The following is a 20,016-nucleotide window of genomic DNA, read 5'->3' on the forward strand; positions in this document are numbered from 1 at the left end:
CTTGCCGCTCCGGCCCCCTCCGGCTCCCACGCACCACCCCACGGTGATCGTGCCGGCGCCCCCTCCCCCTCCCCCCCACCATATCAACGTTGTCACCATGGGCCCCTCCTCAGTCATCAACTCTGTTTCTACATCTCGGCAAAATCTGGACACCATTGTGCAGGTACCTGGCTCAGGGAAGGGACATTCCCTGGGGGTCCACCTCTGGGAATAGGGGAGACGAGAAAATGAGGGGCAGGAGAGGTGCAAACGGGGCTGGAGTTGGAAGGAGTGAGGCTCTGGAAGTGAGTCCGTGTGGGTTGTGGGGAAGCTGGCCTGGAAGACTGTTTCTTCCTCTGATGTGGAGTTTGCTCCCAGAGACCCCCATTCAGCTTTCGGGATGGTCCACAAGTGTTTGTCCCCTCCATCTCCCAGGACCTGGGATGAGGGTGGACATGGCAGTGACTGGATGGGTGATGGTTACACCTCTCGTGGGGAGAGAAGAAACCAAATTGCCAGTTTGTGGGTCAAGCCTGAAGTCATAGCTGTGTCCAGCCTTAGGCAAGGCTCTTCGGGAGACCAGTAACATTAAAAATAAATAATAAATAAACCAAAGAAACCAAAATGGGAATAAAACATCACCCAACTTAAGTTTAAGTTGCACATAAACCCAGCAAAGTGACAGATGCACGAACAGTGGCCCTTCCTAAGCTAACATGGACTGCGGGGTACATAGGTACTTCTGAGATGCCTGGGCCCTCGCACTAGGACCTGGTCTTCCTGAGAGCTTTTCAGCTTGACAGAGGAGGTGCCTTTCTTTTTATAGGTGCCAGAGGGAGAACGGGGGGGAGGAGAGAGAGCACCTCCAGTGGGGCATTTTGGACATACACACAGCCTGGGATGATTTTCAAGCCACCAGCTAGGATATGAACCATGGTCGGCCATGAGGGACCCAGCTCCCTATGCACAGGGCTTAACTGCTGTGCTGTGGGGCTGGCCCCAACAGAGGGATTTTCTGAAGTGTGTTTCCCTGGGCTCCCCAGCTGCTTTGCCAGACTTGTTTCTGGACATTTCTGGGGTCTGAGTTTGAGGAGAGGTTGTGGCTGGCTGGGGGGCCCCCACTGTCTCCTGGCTAGCACGTCCCTGGCCGAGCCTCAGTGTCCTGTCCCTGCCTAGGCAATCCAGCACATCGAGGGCACACAGGAGAAGCAGGAGCTGGAGGAGGAGCAGCGGCGAGCGGTCATCGTGAAGCCTGTGCGCAGCTGCCTGGAGGCTCACACCTCGGACACCGCCTCTGACTCAGAGGCCTCAGACAGTGACGCCATGGACCAGAGCCGGGAGGAGCCGGCGGGTGATGGGGAACTTCCCTGACCACCCCCCAGCCCTCCTCTCCCTTCTGGGGGATAGAGGGGGCCGGGGCAGCCACAGGGAGAAACGTAGGCGAATGAGTGAGAAATTTTTACAAAATTACAATGTCATTTGGGTCTCTTTTATGACCTCTTTTTCAATACTGTAAATCGACCTTTGAACGAAGCCACCCAACCCAAGGTCCCGGGGCTGGGCTGGCACAGAGTGTGGGAGCTTCGGGACCCAGGGCTGGGCCTCGGCCCCAGGGCTGGGGGAGCTGACACTGAGGTGCCTGGCCTCTCTGCCAAAAAGCATTGTTTTGTTTAAACATGTTTTTAAGAACAGGGAAAATCATACAAAATCCCAAGGTATTTCTTTCCTCCTGAGAGCCGGCCCTCCGATGGTCAGTCTGCTCCCCCCTCCTCTTCTCGGTTTTTCTTTTTCCTCCTTTAAGCACTTACATGGGTTGGGGTCAGGCTGGGTGAGGCTCCCCGGGGACGGGGGTCCACTGCTTCTGGCTGGGGTTTGCTGCTGCCCTCCCCTCCCCCACCATCTCAGCACTAGGATTGGCCGTTCGCCACCTCCACCCAGCTCCTCTCCCCCAGGCTTTCCCATCTTTGACCCCAAAAACGTCTTTGTCGCTCTCTTTTTGTTTCGTTTGTTGTTGGTTATTTTGGTTTTGGTTTTGTTTTTGTTTTTTTACAATTTTGAGGTCTTTGTGTTTAAGGAGAAACTATTATATTTTGTTAAGAAAGGGGGGGGGGACCAAGAGGCCATTGTGCCTTTGTAAAGAAACAAAATAAAGTTTGTACTTTGTTTTTTAGATTCTTTGTCTCCTGGGTGTGCTGTCCTGGGGGACTGGACAAGGTTACCTGGCCTGGAGTGGGGGCGCTCTTGGACTACCACAGGGAGCTGGGTGTGGATGAGTCTGGTGACCCCGGCTGTGTGTGGTGTTGCGAGGAGAACTGTGGTCCTCCAGTCCCTGGACTGCTCTGGTATTCGCAGAAGGGGGTGTGTCAGGAGTGTGGGAAACGACTGCCCGCTCAAGTGTGGGAGTCGAGGAGAGGAACAGCCGTACCACAGACTCCTGGCTCTGGGGTCCTGGGCTATCTCTAGGACTTGCCACTTCCTCCTTGTGTAACCCTCTGAACCTCAGTCCCCTTACCTAGACAGGGAAGGGTGTTTAAGTGCTCAGAGAAGGCCTGGAGTTGGGCTGCTGGCGGTCAGTTCCACTCTGGATGAGTCACTTCTGGGCCTCATTTCTTCTTCTGAAGATTGAACATCATAATGGCACAAGGGCATTTTGTCTTTTTTTTTTTAATTTGATTTGATTTATCATTATTACTTTTTAAATTTGCTACAGGACACTTGTGATCATCAGAGAGAGACCAGGGTGGGGTGGGATGGGGTGGTGGGGTGGAGGGTAGGAGTGAGAATGCAAGTGGCCAGGTCTGAGTTGAGGTCAGCCATGTGGCAGCCCGGGGCTGTAACCACCATGCCACCTGCTGGCCCAAGGGCATTATATCTTATTGGGGAGAGGGAGCTCTTTAAGCCCCTTAATCCTCCATGACCAGAGATCTCTTTTCGAGGCCCCGGGCTGCTCCTGGTGCTCCTGGTGCTGGCACTGGCAGGCGCCTGGGAACTAAGACCAGTGCAGAGGGGCCAGTGCATCTCCATGAGGCCTCTGGACCTGAGCTCACTGAATACAAATACAGGGGTCTGCAGGGTTGTTTTTTTTTTTTTTTTTTTTTTTTTTTTTTTTTGAATTATTTTATTTAACTTTATTTAAATTGATCAGAGAGCAAGAGAGAGAGAGAAAGCCAGCCGCCAGGTCCATGCTCTAAGGCTTGTGTGCTTCCCAGAGAGACAGACAGAAAGCAAGAAATCAGTTCCTGGGACCAGCCGTTAGCGTAATGGCTATATTGCTGGACTCCCATGTAGACTGTGGTTTGAGTCCCAGACCTAGCAGCTTAAATTCACAGTGGGTGTGTGTGTGTGCATGCCCAAAGATCCCTAGAGGAGAATGGAGTAGAAGGAATTGCAGCGTTGCCATCACCTGCAGGGTGATTTCTCGCTTTTTGTCTCTCTGTCTTTCTGGAGAGTGCACGAGCCCTATAGCAAAAAATACTCTTAAAAAAAAAAAAAAAGAAATGAAAAGAAAAAAAATCACTTCCTAAGGGGGGTGACCATGTCACAATCCCTTCTCTGTTCTCTTCTTGGGATTTTGGGCACCCACGCACACATGCTTGGTGTGAGTTTAAGCAAACGGATCTGGGACTCAAACTGTGGTTGACTAAGCGGGAGTCTAGAGATGTAACCATTATGCCATTTGCTGGTCCCCATCATTATTACTTTAACTTGACCAGAGAGACAGACAGAGGGAAAGCGCGAAAGCAAGCCTCCAGGTCCAGGACTGGAACCACGTCGACCATGTGGGAGTGAATCCAACACCCCAACCGCCATGTCACCTGATGGCCCCGTTTTTTTTTTTTTTTTTTTGGCAAAATTCACCTAACATTACGTTTGCCATTTTACAGTGATCAGTTCAGGGGCACTTAGCCCATCCAGTGTGGCACAGGCCACCTGATCTAAAACATTGCCATCACTCCAAATGAACTCTTACTATTAAGTAGGTACTACCCATTCTCCCTCCTCTCAGTCCTGGCATGCACCAATCTACTTTCTGATTTTAGCATATTTTAAAAAGTTAATGTAATTACATTGTTTTTGGTTCTGCGGGTTTTGACAAATAGGTAGCGTTGTGTAACCATCCACACAATCAAGACGTGAAGGAGTTCCCTCATGCCCCATGTTTCCACAAAGTGTCCTGCCGCAACCACCCCAACTGTAGCACAACTGCTCTTTTGTTGGCATAGATCTTGCCTTGTCCAGAAATTCCTATAAATGTAGTTACCTAGCATGTAAACTTTTGAGTCAAGTGTCTCTCATTTATCCAGCTAAGTTTACATAAATTAAATGCACCTCTTGGGCGAAGGGCTTAAGCTACGGTTTGGGCGGAGACGCCCCTTCCAAAGTAAGTACAGCGACCCCTTTTGGCCAGGTGTGAGGCTGCAGACCCGATGGGTTCCCTGTAGCTCCCCATAAGGTCAACAGAGGGCGCTGTTGGCTCAGGACGTCCGGCCCCCTGGACGGCGGAGGCTCCGCCTCCTTTCCGTCCCTACAGGACTGCTTAGTTCTTATAGGCCAGAGGGCGGGATGAGGGCGGGGTCGGGAAAAATTTCCCCTCCCTTGCTCTGCCGCCGCGCGCCCTGCTATAACGGGCGGTCCCATCAGAAGGCATCGGAAGTCAGGGCGAGGCTGGGGCCCCGCCCCTTCCCGTAATTGCACCGCCCCCCATCGACGCGCCTGCTCCTGGGGCTTCGGGCCGTGTTCGCGCTCCCGCCAGCATACTTGTAGGCCCCGCCCCTGGCCACGCCCCACGCCGGGCGCTCGCGCTCTCACGCACGCCCCGCGCGCAGACCACGCTGACGCCGCCGCCGTCGTCAGTGTGCGGCTCCCTAAGACCGGGTGGCCGCAGCTGGGGGTGGAGCCCGCTCTCTACACGTGTGGCTTCAGCGGTTCTGGAAGCCGCAGTGGAAAAGTCGGGAGGCAGGTGACACAAGTTTTCTTGTTACGTTTAGCTTCTGACCACAGCTTCTCGGCCCACGTCCATTCAGCCTGTGTGGTGAGCGTGAGCTCGGCACAGCGCGTCCCTTTTCCTCGGCCCCCCGGCCGGGCGGCACGCAGGGCAAGATGGGACTTGAGGCGGCGGGTAGGAGTGAAGGGATCGAACCAGCGTTCAGCGGAGCCTATTTTTTGTTTTTTGTTTTAAGTCGGCTGTGGGGCTCGTGTGCTCGCCGGAGAGACGCGGGGCGGGTAGTGAGAAAGCCTCGGTCTCTTCTCCAACCCCTCTGGGCGTTCTGGGCACGCCCCCCGACGTCTGGCGTAGTTTTCAAGACGCCTGGCGCTGGACTTAAACCGCCAAGTTGGCCGTGTGGGATCCAGCTGCCTTCGCCTCCGTGTCACCTGTTGGCCCCCCTGGTTATTTTTCTGTGCGCTCGCGGGAGAGGGAGAGTGAGAGTGAGAAATCACCCCCACTGGGGAATGGACACTCCGCAAGTCCTCCATTTTCTTCTCCAGATTTTGGGCACTCAGGCATATGCGCCTGGTGTGAGTTTTAAGCCCCCGGGTCTGGGGCTGCGGTTGACTAGTGGGAGTCCAGGGATCTAACCAGCCATTACACTATCTGCTGGTCTCTTATGTGGGTCCAGTTGTGTTACCCCTACCTAACATCTGTTTTCCAGAGCCTTTTTATTGGAGTTCTCTGTAACACACACAGAAGAGCGTGCATAGCTTAAGTGGGCAGCGCCTTACATGATCCCACACTGAATGTACACCTGGGTAACCAGCCCCCCACCAAGCCTCAGAAGGGTCCTATCTTCTTCCTGTCACAAGTGGTTTATTTTTTATTTAGACAGTTTATATTTTGAAATAATTGTAGAGTTGTGTGAGTAGATCTTGTGCACCTGGCACCCAGCAGTACAACATAGAAACCAGATAATTGACACTGGTGCAGTCCACCGGACTTAGATCTTACCAGCTTTGCATGCTTTTACTTCTGTGTGTAGTTCTGGACCTGTGTGCAGTTTATGGTTGCTCTGCATCCTCACCAGCTCTCGGTGTCTCAGGTTAGCATCGCCTATTCGGTTTGATTTGGGAATGGTGGTGGAGTCAGAGGCGGCAAGGATGCAGATACCAGAGTCAGGCCTTGGGGTTTAATAAAACCAATATAACTTATTCTGCCAAAGCTCTCCGGTGAGGTCCCTCAGCCTGCTCCGAAGCCGAGGGAGTCACGCCCAGGGTGGATGCTGCTCATTTTTAAAAGGCCATTGTCCAATGGGTCCTCACTATGGGTCTTTATCTGGCCAATGGAGTTCGTTGTTTTTGTTCAGTTTTGGCAGGTGAGCCAAATGCTGAAGGGCGGGAAAGTCTGTTGGTGATGGCGAGCCAGATGCAGAAAACATGGAAGTTCCTATCGGGAAAAATGTTTCCACCATATTTCTCTTCTCTTCCCCAAGACCTTACATTCCAACCTTAAAAGGATGAGGGGTGATGACGGCTCTGACTGCTTCCGGCTGTTAAGGGGTGTCGATTGGGGCCCTCTAGTCCTTTTTTTTTTTCTTTTTGGAGAGGTTTTTGCTATAGGGCACGTGCGCTTGCCAGAGAGAGACAGAAAGCGAGAAATCATCCCCCCGGCAGGGGTGGGGGTGGTCACACCACAATCCCTTCTCCATTCTCTTGGGAACGCCCACACACGTGCCCGGCGTGTTTAAGCTGCTGGGTCCGAGACTCGGACCGAGGTCGACTACATGGGAGTCCAGTGACATAGCCATTACGCTAACTGCTGGTCCCTCCTCTAGTCCTTTTTAATGAGGGACAGATCTGCAAGGGAAAAAGGAACGTGGACTTTGGGACTAGCAGGTGGCGTGGTGGTTAAGGTGCTGGACACTCCCACATGGCCAACCGGGGTTTGAGTCCTGGACCTGGTGGCTTGCTTTCTCACTTCCTCTCTCTCACTCCCCCTCTCTGTCTCTCTCTGGTCAAATTTTAAAAATCAATGAATAAATAAAAAATAAATAGAAAAAAAAAAAAGGAATGTGGACTTGAATGACTCCCTCAGCCCCTGCCACCTCCTGTAGGGGAGCCATGACCTGGGGTGGAAGTGGGTCATTCGAGCGTGTTCAGCCATCAATGGGGGAGGATAGAGGGATTGTTGGTTGACGAGGGTGGGGAGGATTTTCGGGGTAGGCAGATGGGAGGACAGAGGGTTTAGGAAAGTTTAATGGGGGGTTAGGACAGGGTCTCAGCAGAGAGGAGTGAGATTCTGGGGGAACAGTGAGAGCAGAGGATTCAGGGAGTTCAGAAGTTTCCTTGGAAAGGCTAGGAGCGCCCACCTTAGCAACAAAATCTGGGAGGGAGAGCGCAGATGCCAAAAAACCTGAACATACAGGATTTCCATCCATTTGTTCTTACTCTGACAAAAACTGGTAAGATCTGTCAAGACGTTGAAATTGAAAGTGTCCTCAGGTGGCCAGATCGATCCATTGTTTAGTAAATATTTGGGCCAAGCCATGGTCTACAGGAAGACCAGGAGGCATTTCAATTACGGAGGACACACTCTAAAGCTGGTTTTGGATCAAGTTTGGAGGTAGCAGACCCCATGACGGATTAGACCTTGGGTAGAGAGAATGAGCTGAGATTCGTCCCTCTTGGGTAAAATCTCTCCATGGATAGGAGGATGAAGGAAAGTGTTGACCAGGCGTCCCAGAGACGAGATGATCCTTAGGGTACCCCTGGGGCACCCAGAATGGAGGAGGGTAAAGGAAAGTGTCATCCAGTTAGCCCTGAGATGAGACAATCTTTAGGGTACCCCTGGGGCACTCCCCATCCATCCCTGGGGAATGGGTGGAGAGTGTTCCTGGCACGGCCGGGACTACAGACAGGAAAACTCTGGAGGTCCTTAAAACGGGGTTGGGGTTGCTTACCTTCCCAGCCGTGTGAGAGGTCCGATGGAGGAGCTCTAAGAGGCATCCAGCCCCTCCCAGGTTTCGGCACCAGATGTTAGGTTTGATTTGGGAGCGGCGGAGTCAGAGGTGGTAAAGACGAAAATACTAGAGTCAGGCCATGGGGTTTAATAAAACCAATATCACTTATTCTGCAAAAGCTCTCGGGTGACGTGGGCCGAGGGAGTCACACTCAGGATGGTTGGTGCTCATTCTTAAAGGGCCATTGTCCAATAGGTGGTCGCCACGGGTCCTTGTCTGGCCAGTGAAGTTAGCTGTTTCTGTTCAGCTTTGGCGAATGCCAAATGCTGAAGGATGGGGAAGTCGGTTGGTGATGGTGGGCCAGATGTGGAAAACAGGAAAGTTCTTGCGGATGAGAATGTTTCCACCATGTTTCTTTTCCCTTCCCCTAGACCTTACATCACCATTTTAGACATTTTGTAGGGGTGTATGGAATCCTCATGGTTTTAAGTTTCACTATTGACTAGTTTTGCTTATTTTAGAATTTTCGTGTACATTATACAGTGTATGTTCTCTTGTCTGCCTGCTCTTGCTCAACGTGACATCTGAGAATGTGTCATCCACCCTCTCTGGTGGTTGTTTCTTTGGGAGGACGGCTGGGCATTCTTGGTTCCTCATGCCCTCCCCTGCCCTATTTTAAGGATCTACATTAGGGATACATTTCATGGGAAATGTGTCTCTAAGAATGTTCTCAGGGATCCTTATGTTACACTATATTCTCTTTATGAGGATTCTTCGAAGAAATTCTTGTCGAGTCTCAGTAGCAGAAATAATTTCACTTCTTCCAACCATTTGGTTTGCTCTTATTTTAAGGACACTGAATTGGGCAGGTGGTCAAGTTACACACAAGTGTGGGCACACTGCTTCTTTCTTTCTGTTAGCCTTGCTAATGGCTTCAATTTGTGTGACTTCTGTTTTTCTTCTATCACTATTTTCAGTTTGTGCTTTGCAGTATTTCTTGAATTCTTGGTAGTCATTGTTATACTTTGCTGGTACAACGTGGGTTATAATAAACACAGGCCTCTTGCAGTGTGATTTGGGGGCATCTTGGGCAGTACAGCAGGGCAACGCCCCCAGCTCTGTCAGATGCTTAAAGGGCTGTCTAGTGCAAGAGGGGGCCCTTCCTGTGACCTTGGCCTCCTTAGTGGTTGACTAACTGGCCCCAGACCAGTATGTAAAGCACATGCAAATCCTCGAGCAGCCTCTTGGAACTGGCTGGCCACACTGTCCTTAGCCTCGGGTTTTGCTGGCTCTCGTTCCACCCGGTCCATGGAGCCCATCCTGCTGTGCCTTCTTTATATAGCTGCCTTTGTGCCTTCCTTGATGCTGCTGGTCTTGTAATGTTTGTCTTTTTCACTCTTTGGAGTTTTGTTTATCCTCCCTGGTGCTTCAAATTCTGGGGTGACAGTGGGGTTAGCACCATTCTCTGCCCTGGTCTCCTCTCTTTTCTTGCCCTGCTGAGTTGCAAGTTTCTTCTGGTGATTGACAAGAACACGTGGTGACCAAGAGAAGAGGGTAGAACTGGGGGCTGTGGGCAGAAGGAGCCCTAAACCCAGCAGCTGTAGGAAGGAATGAGCTCCCCAAACCGGCTCTCTCCTACCACGCCCCTAGTGTTGAAAAAAAGAGCTCAAGGTGACAGCTGCAACATATCCTGAATTAGGGGGCCCAAGTCAGATTCCCCTGGGGCATGGCCTGTCTTGGTGGACAGCCTTAGGATTAAATTAAATAAGAAAATGGACAAGGGATTCTAGAAGGTTGTAGGTGCTACACACATCACAGATTAGTCTGCTGATATTTGTACCTCTCCTATTACCTCCTGCCCTATGGGAGTTAAAAAGACAGTGCTCTGAAAACTCTGGTTGCAAAGAGAATTAATAAGAATCTGCTGTTCTCTTGTGGAAGAAGGAAAGCCAGTGAGTCTGGACAGGTGCTGAGGGTTAGTTAGGGGCAGCTTGCTTGTGGTCAGGGGACAGGCATTCTCCATGGGATCCTTGTGTGTGCTCTTGGCTTCCAGTTGAAAGTTGAGATGGCAAATAAGCAGATCTGAAGCAGTTTGGTTGCTTTTAGGGCAGAGCTATTGCTCTCTGGTAATGGGCTCCTTGTCACTGGGGCATGCAGACAGGCTGGATGAGTATTTGTCAGAGTTGTCATGGAAGGGATTCCTACATTGGGTAGAAATTTGGGTCCTTGGGGCCAGCAGGTGGCATAGAGGTTGAGAGTGCTGGACTCCCACATGTCCGACCACGTTTCAAGTTCCGGATCTGGCAGCTTGCTTTCTCATTTTTTTTCTCTCTCTCTTTCTTCCTCTCTCCCCCTCTCTTTCTCACTCTGTCCCTCTCTGGTCAAATTAAAATAAGTAAAGTTAAATAAAATCTTTAGAAAAAGAAATTTGAGTCCTTTTAAAATACATAGCCAATAATTTCCAAGGGAATATTCTTGAGACAACAGAGCTGTCAGGTCCTCCAAGTAAACATTCATGACCATGACGTTGACTTGCAAATTCTTTTTCAATTATTTTTGGGTACGTTTATCTCTTCCTTGAGTGAGAGAGACAGGAACAGCACCTCCAACAGAGTCCTGATGCTTTAGTCCACCCCATCCTCAGCCAGCACAGGTCACAGGCACACACATGACCAGTGTACTCTGAGTTCTGCAGGTGTGAACTGGGAACTTTCTCATGTGAGTCAGCTTCATGGAGTTTTGCATCTGTCAGCTATACCACCATCTGGCCCCCTGACCTGCCAGGGCTGTGTACCTTTTCCCATTGTATAGGATAAAATTTTTCGGAAATGTACATAATTCTCTCCCCTTCTGGAAATTCTTCCCACATGTCCCTAGAATGTATGGCTCCCAGACTCAGATCCACAGTAGTTCTTGCCACAAACCTGCCCCCTGGTTTCCCTGGCACTGCTCTATCTTCTAAACTTCTAGGTCCTTTTTTTTCTTTTTCTTTTTTCTTTTTTTGAGAGGTTTTTGCTATAGGGTGTGTGCGCTCGCCAGACAGACAGAGACAGAGAGAAAGAAAGTGAGAAATCACCTCCCAGGGAGGATGGCCACACCGCAATCCCTTCTCCTCCATTCTCCTCTCTGGATCTTGGGCATGCATGCACAGGTGTGAGTTTTAAGCCACTGGGTCCAGGACATGAACCGCGGTCGACTACATGGGAGTCCAGCAACGTAGCAATTAAGCTAACTGCTGGTCCCAACTTCTAGGTTCTTAAACCTTACTTGAAGCAGCCATAGGAAGTGCTGTAAAGCACTCTTATTGGCTATCCTTTACCTTACCAAAGGATTTTCTGCTTTATATAGTAATTGACCAAATGATTTTTTAAAAAGAATGATCTTATTTAACTATTTATTTAGTTAGTTCAATTTGACCAGAGAGATAAAGAGTGAGGGGGAGATAGAGAAAACGAGAAAGCAAGCCACCAAATCCAGGACTCAAACCACAGTTGGCCATGTGGGAATCTAGCGCCCTCAACCACCACGCCACTTGCCCCTGACCAAATGATTTCTTTTTTTTTTTGGAGAGGTTTTTGCTATAGGGCGTGTGCGCTCGCCAGAGAGACAGAAAGCAAGAAATCACCCCCACCCCGGGGGCGGGGGGGGATGGCCACACTGCATTCCCTTCTCTTGGGATCTTGGGCACACACGCACATGTGCCCAGTGTGAGTTCAAACCACTGGGTCCTGGACTCAAACTATGGTCAACTACATAGGAGTTCAGTGACATAACCATTACGCTAACTGCTGGTCCCCCAAATGATTTATATAGAATCTGAACAGGAATATGCAAACTACAGCCTGAACCTGGCCTGTCTATTTTTTTAAAATAAAGTTTTATTGGGATATATTTGTATCCATTTATATCATTTATGACTTTTTTCAGATTATTGTTGTTGTTATTATTTTAAACATCCAGTCACTATATATCATTTGGCTTATATAAAGAGTTTATCCAACATGAAATACTTCTCAGACTAATCCAGTTGAAAATACTATATATGTTATCATCAACAGGTAATAAACCATTTTTGTGTCTCACTAATGTCATGCCTCTCTATTTATTCTCTTGCTCTCCTCTGTACTCTTCCCTTCTCCCCCTGCCCCATTCCACACTGTCTTCAGCATCCATAACTATTTTCACTGCTTTTATGCCCTCCAATATTTCAGTCTCTACCATAAAGTATGGATAGTCAGTATATATTACGTGGATACATAAAATATCTTTCTTTCGTATCCTGACTTGATTCACTTAGCCATAGATCCTCCATATTTGACCACTTTCTATTGAATGCCACGATCTTGTTTTTTATGGCTGAGTGGTATTCCATAGAGTATATGTGCCACACTTTCCATCCATTCACCTGTTTGTGGACATTGAGATAGAGAAAACGAGAAAGCAAGCCACCAAATCCAGGACTCAAACCACAGTTGGCCATGTGGGAATCTAGCGCCCTCAACCACCACGCCACTTGCCCCTGACCAAATGATTTCTTTTTTTTTTTGGAGAGGTTTTTGCTATAGGGCGTGTGCGCTCGCCAGAGAGACAGAAAGCAAGAAATCACCCCCACCCCGGGGGCGGGGGGGGATGGCCACACTGCATTCCCTTCTCTTGGGATCTTGGGCACACACGCACATGTGCCCAGTGTGAGTTCAAACCACTGGGTCCTGGACTCAAACTATGGTCAACTACATAGGAGTTCAGTGACATAACCATTACGCTAACTGCTGGTCCCCCAAATGATTTATATAGAATCTGAACAGGAATATGCAAACTACAGCCTGAACCTGGCCTGTCTATTTTTTTAAAATAAAGTTTTATTGGGATATATTTGTATCCATTTATATCATTTATGACTTTTTTCAGATTATTGTTGTTGTTATTATTTTAAACATCCAGTCACTATATATCATTTGGCTTATATAAAGAGTTTATCCAACATGAAATACTTCTCAGACTAATCCAGTTGAAAATACTATATATGTTATCATCAACAGGTAATAAACCATTTTTGTGTCTCACTAATGTCATGCCTCTCTATTTATTCTCTTGCTCTCCTCTGTACTCTTCCCTTCTCCCCCTGCCCCATTCCACACTGTCTTCAGCATCCATAACTATTTTCACTGCTTTTATGCCCTCCAATATTTCAGTCTCTACCATAAAGTATGGATAGTCAGTATATATTACGTGGATACATAAAATATCTTTCTTTCGTATCCTGACTTGATTCACTTAGCCATAGATCCTCCATATTTGACCACTTTCTATTGAATGCCACGATCTTGTTTTTTATGGCTGAGTGGTATTCCATAGAGTATATGTGCCACACTTTCCATCCATTCACCTGTTTGTGGACATTTAGGTTGGTTCCATATCTTACTGATCATGAATAATGCTGCAATAAACAATGATGTGCAAACGCTTTTCCGAATGAGCATTCTCCTATCCTTTGGGTAGATGCCCAGAGGGAGAATTGCTGGATTAAATGGTAGTTTTATTTGTAGATCTTTGAGGAACCTCCATATTGTTTCCACAGTGGCTGAACCAGTTTACATCTCCCACAGTGTAGGAGAGTTCCCTACCAACATTTAACACTTTTTGTATTTTTTATCTTTGCCATTCTGATAGGGGTTAGGTGGTATCTCATTGTGGTTTTAATCTGCATCTCTCTTATGACAAGGGATGTTGAGCACTTCCTCATGTGCTTTTTGGCTGTTCATATGTCTTCCTTTGATTTTTGTTCAGCTCATTTTCCCGTCTTTTAATGGGTTAATCTTTTTTTTTTTTTTTTTTTTTCCGGGTAAGCCGCTTGAGTTCCCTGTGTATTCTGGTGATCAGTCCCTTGTCTGAGGCATATTTGACAAAATTATTCTCCTTGGACCAGCAGTTAGCGTAATGGCTATGTTGCTGGACTACCATGTAGTCAACCGCGATTCACGTCCCGGACCTGGTGACTTAAAACTCATGCCAGGCGTGTGTGCGTGCATGCCCAAGATCCCGAGAGGAGAATGGAGGAGAAGGGATTGCAGCGTGGCCATCCCCCCTGAGGGGTGATTTCTCGTTTTCTGTCTCTCTGTCTGGCGCATGCATGCGCCCTATAGCAAAAACCACTAAAAAAACAAACAAACAACAAAAAATATTCTCCTATTCTGAGGGCTGGCGAATCGTACTTGTTACTGTGTCCTTTGCTGTGCAGAAACTTCTTAATCTGATAGTCCTACTTGTCTATTTTAGGGACTATTGCCTGTGCTTTGAGAATCTTATATAAGAAGTCTTTGCCTACTGCAATGTCTCCCAGAGTTTTCCAGTATTTTCCACTGGTAGTTTTATAGTTTGAGGTTTTTGGTTCAGATCTTTGATCCATTTTGTGTTGATTTTTGTTAATGGTGAAAGATGAGGATTCAGTTTCATCTTTCTGCAGGTAGATACCCAGTTTTTCCAGCACCATTTGCTAAAATGTTTTCCTTTTCCCAATGGATTGACTGGTATCCTTTGTCAAAAATCAGTTGGCTGTAAGCCTTGGGGTTTATTTTTAGGGTCTCTATTCTATTCCATTGGTCCACTTGTCTGTTTTTGTGCCAACACCCTGCTGATTAGATTATCGCAGCTTTATAGTCTGTTTTGGGATCAGGGAGTGGTATGCCACCTACTCCACTCTTCTTGTGCAGGATTGCTTTGGCAGTACGAGGTCTTTTATAATTCCAGATAAATTCTGTGATTGTCTTTTCTAGATCTGTGAAGACTATCTCTGGTATTTTGATTTGGAATTGTGTTAAATACATAGATTAATTTGGGTAGAATTGCCATTTTGATTATGTTAATTCTTCCAATCTAGGAACATGGGATGTCCTTCCACTTTTTCATATCCTTTTCAATATCTTTTTTAAGATTTTCATAGTGTTTTTTGTAAAGGTCTTTGACTTCTTTAGTTAGATTTATCCCTGGGTATCATACATTTGTGGTGATGGTAAAAGGGATTCGTTTTTCAGCTCTACTTCATTCAACTTGTTCGTATATAGAAATGCTATAGATTTTTGGATGTTAATTTTGTATCCTGCCATTTTACTGTATTCATTTATTGAGAAGTTTTTTCACAGAAACCTTTGGATCATCACATCATCTGCAAAGAGATATGTCTTCAACTCTTCTTTGCCTATTTGAATGCATTTTACATTATTTCCTTTTGTGATTGCATTGATTAAGTATGACTGCTTTTGCACCACAAAGGCCAAGTTTGGGAGTAGGAATGGTCTCAAAGCCTGAAGTATTTATCACCTGGCTTCATACTGTTGACCTCTGGTGCAGGACTTTGGAAGTGGATTTGAGAGACTTGAATACATGGTTATTCTCCTGTGTCCCACCTCATGTTCTTGAATACACTTCCTCTCTATTCATCTGAGGAATGTCAGTCTGAGATATCAGGAGCAGGTATGTGTGGGGATTGAGGACTTCAGAAAGTGAGACCGAGGACCCTTAGGAGAACTTGAGGCAGCTTTGTCTAAAGAACAAGCTGGGGTGGGAGAGGCCTTAGATTGGGAAGTGGGTAGCAGCTATGGGTGGTGGACAAAACCTGTTTGGAGGTTTCTTAGGGCTAAATGAGGTCTGTGAGAACTTGTGGCTCAAATTTGTTTATATTTTTAAAGAATTATTTAGTTTTATTTATTTATTTATTTTAGTTAACCAGAGAGAGAAAGCAAGAAAGTAAGAAGGCAGGGCACTAGGTCCAGGACTTGAACTGTGGTTGACCATATGGGAGTCTGAAACAGAGCAAGAACCCCCTAGTGTATTTTCTAGGGTTCCTGAAATATAAAGTCCACTTGCATTGTAATGGCCCAGAGTAAGGAGTAAGTCTTCAGACTTTGGTTATGATAATGACCAACATGGACCATGAGTGAGGGCCATTTGACCTCTAAAACTCTCACTTAAAGGAAAGAAGATTTTAATTTCAATATGTAAGATGTTTTGTAGACTGGAAACTGCTGGTTGTGAGCTCAGAGACTCCAGGCTGAATAGTTCCAGACACCTGAAGAGGAATTTGATTATCTAAGGCCTCACCAATCAAGAATGCCTGTGAGATGATTACGCCCTCTTGAACCAATCACTGAACTGATCATGTGCCTGGGACCTCTTCCCCTAATTTTGCCCTTAAAAACGCATGTGGGGACACTCTGTCACGGCGGCTGGGTTGGCCGGTTTGTGCGCTCGCCGCCTTCTGGCGGCAGTTGCGACATGAGGGCTCCCGGCTGCCCGCGTTAGCTGGGAATCCAGTGTTTCCAGGGCTGTGGTCGCCCCGTCCGCTGTGGCAGGAAAGCGGCCCTGGGAACCGACCGTAGGCTGGCAGGAGGACCCAGATCCCGAGGACGAAAACCTCTATGAGAAGAACCCAGACTCCCATGGTTACGACCAGGACCCTGTTTTGGACCTCTGGAACATGCGGACTGTCTTCTTCTTTGGCTTTTCCATTGTCCTGGTCCTTGGCAGCACCTTCGTGGCATACCTTGCTGTCTCAGGGAGGAAAGAGGGGGCCCGCCGCGAAGCTGAGAGGCTTGTGAAATATCGGGAGGCCAATGGTCTCCCCATTATGGATTCCTACTGCTTTGATCCCAGCAAGATCCAGCTGTCAGAGGATGAGGACTGACCTGTTGCTACGTGAGGCTCAAGTAGTACCACTTTCCCCACCCACCCCCCACCAGCCTGCCAGTGTTTCTTCTTTTCAGACCACCTAATTAAAGGTACTGAAAGTCTGGGAAAAAAACAAAAAAAAAACAAACAAAAAAACACATGTGGGGAACATCTCAGGGAGACTGGGTCTTTTCAGAATGAGCGGCCTTCTCTCCTTGCTTTGCATTTTGCAATAAAGCTGTACTTTCCTTCATCACACCATGTGCCTATGGCTTGGTTTTATAGTGCTTGGGCGAGCAGACCTGATTTGAGTTCAGTAACAAGCCCAGCACCTTAACTAATCCACATACCACCTGCTGGCCCTAAGAGTTTCTTTCCTTTTGCCTTTTTTTTTTTAACTTATTTATTTTTAATTAATTATTATTAATTTGATCAGAGAGAGACATGGAAAATGAGAAAGCAAACTGTCAGATCCAGGACCTGAACTGTAGTCGGCCAAGTGGGAGTCCAGCACCCTAACCACTGTGCCACCTGCTGCTCCCCTCCAAGAATTTATTTTCAATTGAATCTGTCTTCCTATTTAGTTTCTTGTTTTACAGGGCACCTTTTTCCTTAAAAAAAATTGTAAAATAAATATTTGACATAAAGTTTACCAGCTTGATCATTTTTTTAATGTACAATGGCATTAAGTACATCCACAGTGTTGCAGTGGTTAAGATGACTAGACTCGCATGCGGCTGACTGATATGAGTCCCGGACCTGGCAGCTTTCTTTCTCACTTTCCTCTCTCTTTCTGTCTCTCTCTGAGCAACTTCAAAAAAATAAATAATGACAATGAAAAACAATTGCTTAGGGTACGCTTGCCTACTAGAGAGAAACAGCAAGAGAGAGGGAGTGTGAGAAAGCACTCCTGGGGGAAATGACCATGTTGCAGTCCCTTCGCCATTCTCTGAGGATTTTAGGCAATCATGCACATGCATCTGGAGTGTTTCTCAAGCCACCAGGTCCAGGACTTGAACTGTGTAGTTAGCCATATGGGATCCAGCTGCCTTAACCACCATACCACCTAGCTGACTTTTTCTTTTTTTAAAGAAAAATATAATTTGTTAAAAAATTAAAAATAAATTTTTTTGTCAGAGAATGAATGCATTCACCAGAGAGAGACAAAGGGAAGGTGAGAAAGCACAGGGAATGACCACACCACAGTTTTTTCTCCATTGCCCTCTTGGGATTTTGGGCACACAAGCACACATGCCTGGCATGATTTTCAAGCCACCAGGGTCCCAGACCCAAATCACACAGTCATGTGGGACCCAGTTGTTTAGCCTTCACTCCACCTGCTGGCCCACAAATTTTGCTGTTTTAAATATTAAAATTCACAGCCACTTACAGTCTGATGTTCGACTAAACACTTGGCACCATAGCCTAGCCAAGTTGACACCTCAAATTAATCATTACAGTTGGTAACTTGTTAGTTCACTATAGTTTCACTGTAATCTCAATTAAAATCCAGAGGGGTATTTTTTATAAAGACAGGCTTATTCTAAAATTTGTATGGAAGAGTAGAAAAACTAGATTTTTTTCTTTCTTTTTTCTTTTTTTTGGAGAGGTTTTTGCTATAGGGCGTGCGTGCTCACCAGAAAGACAGAGAAACAGAGACAGAAAGCGAGAAATCACCCCCCAGGGGTAATGGCCACGCCACAATCCCTTCTCCATTCTCCTCTCAGGATCTTGGGCACACATGCACACGTGCCCGGCGTGAGTTTAAGCCACCAGGTCTGGGACTTGAACTGCGGTTGACTACATGGGAGGCCAGCAATATAGCCATTACGCTAACTGCTTGTCCTTAGTGTTTTTTTTTTTTTTTTTTTTAAGAATGAATTTTGCGGGGCGGGACTTTTGCAGAGGCTGGAGGTGTTGGGATGCACTGGGCCCCTCCCTTCAGCACCCTCTAGGGGCGGGCCCTGCCCCCCCGGCCGGGGGGGTGGGGGGGGGGGCGGGGTAAAACAGCTGGGGCTTCCTGGGCTCCCACGTGCAGCTGCCATGGCATACGCAGACTGGGACCTGAGGCCGCACTGGCAGCACAAGTACTGGGGGATCCAACAGCATTTGCCTGGGCTCCTCCACAATGTTTAAGGCGGAAAAGGCTTAGAGGCTGGGGGGCTGTGTGGCTGTGGAGAACCATGTGAAGAATAACCAAGCACTGAGAATTGGAAGTGGTTCTGCAATTGTCCATGCTGTACAGCAAATAGCTGAAAGAGTGAAATGAGAACCTGAACCTCCTGCGTATCCCCACTTCCTTTCAGGCCTACCAGCTCATCCTGCAGTATGACTTAACCTTCAGTGACCTGGATCACCATCCAGAGATTGACCTCTCCATCGATCTCAATCTCATCAAGGGCTGTGGAGGCTGCCTCACCCAGAAGATTGTGGGTGACTATGCTAGTCACTTCATCATGATCGCTGATTTCAGGAAAGATTCAAAGAACCTTGGGGATCAGTGGCACAAGGGAGTCCCCATCTAGGTCATCCCAATGGCCTTTGTCCCAGTGAGCCCCAGCCGTGACCAAGAAGTTTGGAGGTGTAGTTGAACTTCGAATGGCCATCAACAAGGCAGGTCCTTTGGTGACAGATAATGGGGATTTTATCCTGGACTGGAAGTTTGACTGAGTGCACAAATGGATTGAAGTGAACACAGCTATTAAGATGACCCCAGGTGTCGTGGATACAGGCCTGTTCATCAACACAGCTGAGAGTGTGCTTCAGGATGCAGGATGGCTCCTTGAACATGAAGGAGAAGCCTTTCTGCTGACCCTGCAAGGAGCCAAGTGGCTAGTGTCCTCAGCCATGGCCAGGGTGGAAGTGCCTCTCCAGTAGCCTTTGCCTTAATGTATCTGTGCCAGGTGGACAGCTGGCAGTGCCCGAGTTGGGTGGGTCAGGGGGATAAATACAGTCTTCTGAAGTATTGTTATTAAATGTTTTTATACCTCTCCAAAAAAGAAAAAAAAAAAAAAGGGACCAGCAGTTGGTGTAACAGCTACGTCGTTGGATTCCCATGTAGTTGACCGTGGTTCAAGTCCTGGACCTGGTGGCTCAAACTCATGCTGGGCGTGTATGCTTGCATGCCCAAGATCGCGAGAGGAGAATGGAGGAGTAGGGATTGGTGGGACTCAAAACAGCGGTTGTCTACATGGGAGTCCAGCCACACAGCCATTACACCAACTACTAGTCCCCAATTTCATGTTTTATATGAAGTATTTATTCAAAAAAAAGGAAGGGAAGATTGTTTTTAAAACCTTTGACTTGAGCCTGCTGGTTAAGCTTCTCAATATTGGATTTGCTAAGAAATAAAAATCAGAACTTTTCTTTAAGTTGGTAAAATAAAGGGCTGGGCCTGTAGTGATCTCCTGATGCCTTCTGGGAACTTTGTTTACTTTTTTGCCACTCCCCATTTTGTTTTTGGTTGGTTTTCTTTGTGATT

General features: G+C 47.4%; 2 protein-coding genes and 2 pseudogenes across 2 annotated transcripts in view; all 4 read left to right on the plus strand.

The window, feature by feature from the left end:
• TFAP4 (transcription factor AP-4) overlaps nucleotides 1-1,849 on the plus strand; it is a gene marked incomplete in the record, with an annotated part of 14,621 nt that extends 12,772 nt beyond the window's left edge. Inside the window, 2 exon segments of the mRNA XM_027773143.1 lie at nucleotides 13-163; nucleotides 1,156-1,849. Coding sequence (XP_027628944.1) covers nucleotides 13-163; nucleotides 1,156-1,350 — 346 coding nt within the window.
• Nucleotides 1,850-4,815: 2,966 nt separating this feature from the next.
• Nucleotides 4,816-20,016, plus strand: part of SRL (sarcalumenin) — a 64,627-nt gene continuing 49,426 nt past the window's right edge. Inside the window, exon 1 of the mRNA XM_027773149.1 lies at nucleotides 4,816-4,939. The gene's annotated coding sequence lies outside the window, so the exon portion shown is untranslated. The remainder of the gene's footprint in view (nucleotides 4,940-20,016) is intronic.
• LOC102476935 (NADH dehydrogenase [ubiquinone] 1 beta subcomplex subunit 11, mitochondrial pseudogene) lies at nucleotides 16,069-16,613 on the plus strand (annotated as a pseudogene).
• Nucleotides 17,370-19,501, plus strand: LOC102484369 (ribose-5-phosphate isomerase pseudogene; annotated as a pseudogene).

This window comes from Tupaia chinensis, unplaced genomic scaffold (assembly GCF_000334495.1).
Source record: "Tupaia chinensis unplaced genomic scaffold, TupChi_1.0 Scaffold000042_2, whole genome shotgun sequence".
Lineage (NCBI taxonomy): Eukaryota > Metazoa > Chordata > Mammalia > Scandentia > Tupaiidae > Tupaia > Tupaia belangeri.